The sequence below is a fragment of the Marmota marmota genome, unplaced genomic scaffold, assembly GCF_001458135.2.
Source record: "Marmota marmota marmota unplaced genomic scaffold, marMar, whole genome shotgun sequence".
NCBI classification, from domain to species: Eukaryota; Metazoa; Chordata; class Mammalia; order Rodentia; family Sciuridae; genus Marmota; species Marmota marmota.
The window spans coordinates 6,880,423-6,887,977 of NW_026000102.1; the positions used below are offsets into that span (position 1 = coordinate 6,880,423).

The 7,555-nt window shown below is 63.1% G+C and overlaps 3 protein-coding genes across 7 annotated transcripts in view; 2 read left to right on the plus strand and 1 right to left on the minus strand.

The window, feature by feature from the left end:
- Nucleotides 1-7,555, minus strand: part of Arhgef16 (Rho guanine nucleotide exchange factor 16) — a 20,745-nt gene extending 13,190 nt beyond the window's left edge. For 2 of the 5 annotated variants that reach the window (XM_015501484.2, XM_048783767.1), the window contains exons 1-2: nt 3,444-3,619; nt 367-957 (exon numbers count right to left, since the gene is read on the minus strand). In XM_015501484.2, coding sequence (XP_015356970.1) covers nt 367-957; nt 3,444-3,470 — 618 coding nt within the window. In that variant the 5' untranslated portion in view covers nt 3,471-3,619. Of the gene's footprint in view, nt 1-366; nt 958-3,443; nt 3,620-6,418; nt 6,477-6,757; nt 7,431-7,477 lie in introns of those variants that run through there. The other 3 variants (XM_048783770.1, XM_048783768.1, XM_048783771.1) reach the window with 3 other exon arrangements.
- On the plus strand, nt 3,469-4,979 carry LOC107155440. The gene is made up of 3 exons (XM_015501324.2): nt 3,469-3,564; nt 3,614-4,100; nt 4,666-4,979. The coding sequence occupies exons 1-3, from the start codon at nt 3,469-3,471 to the stop codon at nt 4,977-4,979; spliced, it is 897 nt and encodes a 298-aa protein (XP_015356810.2).
- LOC107155570 overlaps nt 5,125-7,555 on the plus strand; it is a 15,264-nt gene continuing 12,833 nt past the window's right edge. The window contains exons 1-2 of the mRNA XM_048783567.1: nt 5,125-5,899; nt 6,189-6,288. Coding sequence (XP_048639524.1) covers nt 5,716-5,899; nt 6,189-6,288 — 284 coding nt within the window. The 5' untranslated portion in view covers nt 5,125-5,715. The remainder of the gene's footprint in view (nt 5,900-6,188; nt 6,289-7,555) is intronic.

Consider the following 7,555-nt stretch of genomic DNA (forward strand, 5'->3'; position numbering starts at 1 on the left):
CTGCGTCAGGGTGGTCGCTGTTACAAAGCCATCAGATAGGCGGCTACTGCCAGGTTCAGAGGGGGTGGGTCCCTCGGGGCCTCTGCTGCCCACCCTGGTGGGAGGAGGGATGCTACAGCCCGAGACCTGGCAAAACCGTCGACCTTCGCGGTTCCGCTGCCTGACAGGACAGATGTTCACACTGAGGGTCTGACCACAAGTCTCGGCTCAGTGAGCTTGTCCAGAGCCGGCACCCAGTAGGCTCACAGTGACGCAGATGTGGGTGCAGGCGAGGGGGGCCTCGAGGGTCAGGCCACCTTCTTGTCTGCGGGCGCCTGAGCCCTGAGGGCACCTCCCATCCTGCCCGCCTGGGAGGCAGGCCCCTACCTTATTTTTGGCCTGGCACCGGGCGGGAGGCTGGCCAGACTCCTCGGACAGAGCCTGGAGCTTGGGGCTGAGCTGGAGGGCGGCCCCTTTGCTGCCGGGCGCCTCCAGGCCCTTCATGGCCGCCCGGTAGGACTGGTTCCGCAGGTTCCGCTTCGGCATCCCCACGGGGCCCACGTCCACGTCCATGTCGTCCACGGAGAAGCTGGGGACCGAGAGGAGCTGGGGGTCCCTGCGTGCGGCCTCCTTGCTAAGCATAGCTGCCCCAAAGCTCTGGTGACGGGCTGGGGCCTTGGCCCTGCTGGCCACGGCCAAGTTCCTGGGGATCATCTGCTGGGTGCCCTTCTTGAGGGCTGCGGGGCTCTGTGTGCTTAGGATGATGTGTGGGGGCTCCTGGTCCCCTGAGGGCGACGAGGCCTCGGGCTCGAAGGCAGCATTGGTCCTGGACCTCAGGGAGCCCCGGACTAGAGGGAGCTGGGACGCGGGGTTCCCTTGGGCGTCCAGCCGCAGCTCGGAGTGGAACCGGTGTTCCAGCAGTTTCTCCTCCAGAGCGCCGTCTGAGTGCCGCTGGGACATGCTGGGCGGCCACGGGTCCTGGGGTGGAGGGCAGAGAAGGGTCAGCAGGGCCTCCCTCCCAAAGCCTCTTGGGGGTCAGCCCTCCCCCACCTGAGCATCTGCCCGATGCACCAGAGCCCTGGTGCAGCCCCGGGGGGCAGCATGGGCCGGGTGGGGGCCAGAGGGGGCAGTGACGCAGGTTAGAGCGGAGCAGGGCAGGTCATCGGCAGGTCCAGTCCCCAGGACCCCTGGCGGCCTGCACGGAGGCGGGGACAGCCTCACACCTGCTCCTGTTCAGGGGCTCATCAGGATGGAGGCTAGGCCAGGCTCCGTGGTGGAGGGAAGGCCCTGGAGTCCTCTGACCGCAGCACAGACCAAGTCCCGAGCTGGTGCGTTTTGGGTACACGGGCCCTGGGGACCCACAGACCAGGATTAGAACCTGGCTCAGCCCTCGCTGCTGCTTGGGACACCTGGTGGCATGGCCACTGGGCCTCCCGGAGCCACTTCCACATGGTGGACATAGGACAGCTCATCCTGGGAGCCGTCCCGAGGCTGCGTGACAGTGGCCCGGCCCCACCTGGCTCAGCGCCCCCAGGACCTGCCTGGGACACACACTGCTGCACAGGACCAGCACCGGGACAGGCCTGTGACAGCCGCCTCCCACCCTGCAGCCAGGCTGGCCGTCCACGAGCCCCTGCCACACAGCAGGCCACGGGCTCTGCCGTCCCACGTTTCTGATGGCAGAGGGGCAGGCGACCCCAGGCACAGGAGTTGGGCACGAGCCCGAGAGCCAGGGACACAGCCCAGGACTCACACCTCCTGACCCAGGGCAGACACCCCAGGAGCCAAGAGCCTGAGGCTGGACGGCATGTCCCTCCCCGGGACGCGCTGGCCTGTCCCTCCTGGCAGCTCACGTCCTCCCAGCCCCTCCATCCCTCTGTCCTCTCTCGTCCCTGACCTGCCCGTCATCCTCCAGCCCTGGCCCAGCAGCTCCAGTGGCAATGGGCAGCACAGGCTTGATGCCGCCACGGGTGCTGGTCCCTGGCCCAGCCCTCGTCCTTCTCTGGGCACAAGGCAGGGCCACCTTCCTGCCCACTTGGGAACAACACAGTCCCAAGACTGGCTTTGGCCAGCGAGGAGGGACGTGGTTAGAAGGGACACATACCACTCGGGGGCAAACTCACAGCCCTGGACGCAGGAGCCATGGAGCATGTCCAGGTGGAGCCCCAGTGGCCTGAGACCCTGGTGGCCAAGATGTGTGGTGCCGACTGACCCAGGAGCAGGAGGAGCCGGAAGGCCCATGTGGACGCTGGGTGAGGCTCGCCTGAGGGTCTGTGCACAGGCAGCCAGGTGGGCCCTCATGCTCGGGCAGGTCGGGCCATGCCAGGCCGCCTCGGGCCACTGACCACGCACTCTGAGGGCCAGCTCTCCACCGCGTTCCCCCTGCACAGGGCCCACCCTGCAGAGGCCGGGAAACCCATGTCCTCAGGGCCAAGGACACTGCCTCTGCCTCAGCTCCTAAGCCTGCACATGGGCACTGCAGGGCTGTTCCTGCCTGCGGGCACCGAGGTGGACGGGTCTGTTTAACAGGCTGCATGGAGCGTGGACGTGCCAGCTCCCCACATAACACCAACAGGAGGAGGCCCCCGCCTGGGAGGCCTGAGGATCCAAAGGCCATGTGGAGACGTCACGGCTCTAAACAGCGTCCCTTTACTTAAAAAAAAGAAGCCTCCACCCAGGGGACCCCCCTGTCCAGAGCCTTGAGTGTTAAAATTAATTCCCAGAGTCACTGAGGGCAGCCGCCTGGAGTCCAGATCGGAAAACGAGGCTCAGCCCTCTGCCCACGTTGCAGGTGGAACTCTGGGTTCAGAGCAGGGCTGGGACGTCCCCTGCCATCTTCTCATGCATCTGGAGAGGAGGGCTGCCCTTGGAGGCCAGCAGCACCTCCTTCCCAGGGGGAGGTCACAGCCAGAGGTGCAGACTGGGGAGCTCCCTGGGCTCCAGGAAGATGGGCCCAGAGCCACATCCCACACTGCCACCGTCTGCTGTGGCCAGGCTGTGCAGCCTCTGCGGGGACCCCTCCCTGATGGGCGGCAGGGCAGAGCTGGCCACAGGCTGACACAACTGCAGGACACCAGGAAGCTGGCTGTCCCCACAGCTCCAGAAGCCACCACCCCTCCCAGGACACAAGTTCTCTACTTAAATCACCCAGGAAGCCAGTGCTGGGAGCCTCCTGGGCCCCAGCGAGGGGAGGGGTGGCCCTGGGAGCCCTGGCTGCCCGGGAGGGCGGGCACATTCCTCAGAGCATTCCGGGCCTCCCTGCAGCCTGGCCTGCGAGGACAGCAGCAGCAGGCCTCCCCCAGAGCCGGTGACTTCCCTGATGGTGATGAGGGGCAGACCTGGGCAGGGCTGACCCAGGATCTCACGCCCGCGACTCAGCCGGGTGGAAAAGCGGTTTATTCTGGACTTTTATCAGTGCCCCAGGGTAGGCGGCCGAGGCACTAAGGCCCTGTGTGGTCCTTTACCATAAACAGGACTGGGGCCTTCCTCATGGCCACAAGGGGCAGGAGGCACCAAAGGGTCTTCACTGGCCACGTCTCCCTCCACACAAATGCTGTCAGCTTTCTGAACCAGTGCCCAGATCTGGCAGGCGGGGTGGCCTCTAGCAGGTGGCACCATCCCTGGAGAGTGGTAGCCTCTCCCAAGGGAGGGTAAAGTCCACTCCAGGTCCAGAAGCTGCCCCCAGGGAGCCTGTCAGGTGACCACAGCCAGCCTGACCTCTGTTCCCAGCAAGGCGGCCACACCCACAGGCCTGGGGCGCTGCCTGCCTGGGACCCAGGTAAAAGCACAGCAGTGCCCCCAAGGATGGGCACCTGTCGCTGCCCCCAGGAGTCCTCGGGAGTGGCGGCTGCCACGGGCACTGCTGCGGCTTCTGTGCTCTAGTCTCAGCTACTCGGAAGAGCTACACGCACCTGTCTCCAAACCAGATGGCACCGAATGCCTTCTGAGCCTGTCCGGTGTCCCCTGCTGCCCATCTCCAGAGGCCACCACCGCGGGCCCTTCAGCTGGTCCCCAGCCCCAGCCCTGCCCAGATGTGGACTTGGCCCGCTCAGCCGCACAGCGCCAAGCCCCAGCCTGCCTTGTCAATGACCCCTCTCCCGGCCCTGCCCCTGCCCCTCTTGGTGAGTGCCAGGGTCACTGCGGGTGCCTCCTGACAGCACAGTCCCTACGGCAGCAGCCCCTCCTGGTTTTCCCACGGACGCTCGGGGCTGGGTACCCTGCAGGCCTCCAGGTGACCCCGGCCTCCCCTGACCTCTCCCCAGCACGGGACACTTGGCCCCAGGCCTCCTCCCTGGCTGTGCCAAAGCATACCCAGGCCCTGTCCCCAGGAAGCAGCTTAGGCAGATTTCTGGTGGCCTGAAGACGTGCAGGTCTTCCTTCTGCCTTCCCTGGGCTGGAGCTGGATGAGCCCAGAGACTCCCGTCGGAGGTTATTTTCTTCCAGAATCATGGAGCTCCCTTCCCTTGTCTTTGCTGCTGGTGGAGCATCCCAACCCCCTTCTAATTTGTCTTGTTGAACTGTGGCCTGTGCTTCTCTCCACCCCAGCCCTGTGAAGGGTTTGGGACCCCCCATTCATTCACTGAGTTAGGTGCCTGGTGGAACTTCCGGTCGGCGTCTCCTGTTTGGGGCTGCGTGTGATTTCTCACGTTATTTCTCGATCATTTCTTCCACTCTGCTGTCTCTCAGGGCCCCAGGAAGACCAGCACACACCCGAGAGCCGCCGAGCAGCTCCCAGCCCCAGCCTGCTCTACTCCGCCTGCCCCTGGTCTCTGGTGCTGAGCCTCTGCCGGGACCCCTCCCTAAAGGTGAGCAGGCAGGGCTGGCCACATGTGATTAACAGTACTGAAACCTCTGAAATGTTCTCCCTATTTCTTGTCTCTCTTTCACTTTTTTCATCTCTTTGTTCTCCTTTTGGGAAAATCCCTCTATTTAATCGTCCATATCGTTTCCGTGTCCTCCAGAGATCTCTCTTCTGCCTTCCCGTTACTCTTTATTCATAGCATCCTGTTCTTGTTTTATGAATATAATGTCTTCTATTTACGTAGAGGACAGGATCACTTTTTCTTTTGAACAGATTTTCTTCTGTTAGCTGGCGGCTAGAGCTCGGTTCCTGTTCATATGCTCTCCTCCTGTGTCTCAGATGGCTCTCCTCAAACATCTGCGGCAGCTTCTGCTTCCTTTTAGGGAAGAGGCTGGTGGGAGGTAATGTGCTCAGTGCACACACCTGAGAGCTCATGTTCTGCAGTGCTTTCTGGCACCCGGTCCTATGTCCATGTCTGCGTCCAGCAGACTCCTTCGGGATGTCCGACTCAGGAGCCAAGAGCTCAGACCCTCCTTCCAGCTGCCTTCCAAGCAGAAGCTGGCCACACAGTCTGCAAGACTTATTTCCCAGAGAGGCCACATGCTGTGCAGAGGCCACATGGGGGTCAGAGGCAGATCTGCTCCCCAGCAAGGCAGCCTGGACTCTGAGCAGGGAGCCCTGTGAAGCCCTTACAAAGACACACTGCACCAGAGCTTCAGGTGGTCTGGCTGCCTGTCCCCGATTGCCTACAAGTCTGTGAGTCCTTGCAGGGTAGGAACAACCTCCCAGCCCCCAAAGTGGGGCTCAAATCCTGAATTGATGGGTGAATGTGTGACACCCTGTCCTTCTATCCCAGCCTCTGAGTCCAGCTGCCCTCACCCTATCCGGCGGGGCTTGGCCTCTCTCCATGTCATCCCGACCCTGGTCAGCCCACAATGATGCCCTTGTGCTTGGTGATTCTGCCCAGCCAAGCCTGGGACTTGGAGTCCCACATGTTTGAGGGACAGGAGCTGGTAAACCACAGCACACACCAGCGCGTTCCACTGGCTCAGCAGCTCTCAGCGGGAGGCAGCTCTGCCCTCCAGGAGAGACCTGGCAAGGCCTGGAGACGCTGTGCAGGTAGTCACCAGTCTGGGACCTGTGGGCTGAGGCCAGGGATGCTGCTGGCACCTGCTGGCACAGTGCTGAGGTGGAGAGAGCCCTGTGAGGGTCACCCTTCACAGTGGGAGTGTCCAGCTCTGCACATAGCCTGGCTCAGCCCATGGCCACCCAGCTGTGGCTCTGTGGTTCCCATCTTTAACTCCACCCCCTATAAACCCGGGCCCCGGCTCAGGCTTGTCTGGTACCAGAGGGAACCCCAAAGGTACAGGATGGACCAGAGCCCTGACCCTGACTGCTATCTGGACAGGTGACAGGTCACCTGCTGCCCCAGTCACCAGCTGTAAAACAGCTAGCCCGACGGTGCCTCCTCTCGCCCACTCTGTTGGCCTCTCCTCAGCTTCTGAAAGGTGGGTGTCTCCCTCCCTGGCAGGTGAGGAGCCAGGTGCAGAGGGAACGTGAGCTCCTGGGTCAGGCCTCCTGTCAGCGAGAGCCAGGCGAGGAGCCAGGCCCCATGCTGACCTAGATGGTGTCTCTCACCTGGAACCTGGTGAGCAGGGATTCTGGATCCGTCCTCCATGCTGCAGAGGGACGTCACCTGAGCAAGGGAGGGCCAGGCTGAGCAGACAGAAAGAAACCGAAACCGAAACCCCCAGACTGGGTGGCCGCTCCAGTCCAAACATGAAGGCAGGCTGCGGTCCCAGGGGTAGCAGGCCCTGCAAGCGGTGGGGACCCCAACAGGCTGCTTCACCTGGGTGCCTGGTTTCACCACAAGGGTGGAGAGGGACTGCCCTTAGGTGCTCATGTGAGCCCTGGGGACGTCCTGGCAGCAAAGGTCTCCCCAGATATGCCCAGAGGGCGAGGAGCAGGTAGACGTACCTGACCACTCTCACCCGGTTCTCCGGGTGGCACCTCCAGGTGACTTAGACCACATTCCTTCCAGGAAGCCCCCAAGACTCTGGCCTCCTGGCAGGATCGGGGCTCCTGCTTTCAGCCCTCAGCACCTCTCCCGTGCATGTCCTTCTCCAGGCTGTGGGCGTCACCGGAGCTGGGGCCGGGACTGTCTGGTGCATGTGTCCCCAGAACAGGACCTCTGCAGCTGCTGCCCTCGAAGGGGACTTGCCTACCACCCCATGTCACAGAGGAGGGAACTGAGGCTCAGAGGCTTATGTAACTTGCCTTAGTTCACACCCAGCCAGGACCCTAACCCCGAGGACACACGCTGGGCACCACACCAGAGGCGTCAGGGCAGAGAGACGGTGCTGTCTGGGACCCTCCGGCTTGTCCCAGCCAGGTCCTGCTGCAGGGACCACTCAAGGCCTGGCCTGTCTGTCCTCCACCTTGGGTAGTGCCAGGATTGTTTACAAGGACGCAAGGAAGAGACCTGCCTGGGCTCCAGGTGGGTCTCGGCAGCCACCAGCTGATTCCAGTTCCCTGTGTCAGGTGCCACGCAGAGGCCAGCGCTCACTCAACCTCACAAGGGACCTCTGTGCCCATTTCACAGACGAGGAAAGGAGGCAGGGCCGCTAAGACAGGTGCCCGCGGTTCCCATAGTTTGGGAAGCAACCCTCCCCACCTTCCCGGGGAAGCAGAGCTGACCGTCGGGTGGCTGCCAAGGTGGGTTCTCCCCTCTGAACTCGGCGAGAGCAGGGCTCCTGGAGGGTCGCCGGCGCCTCC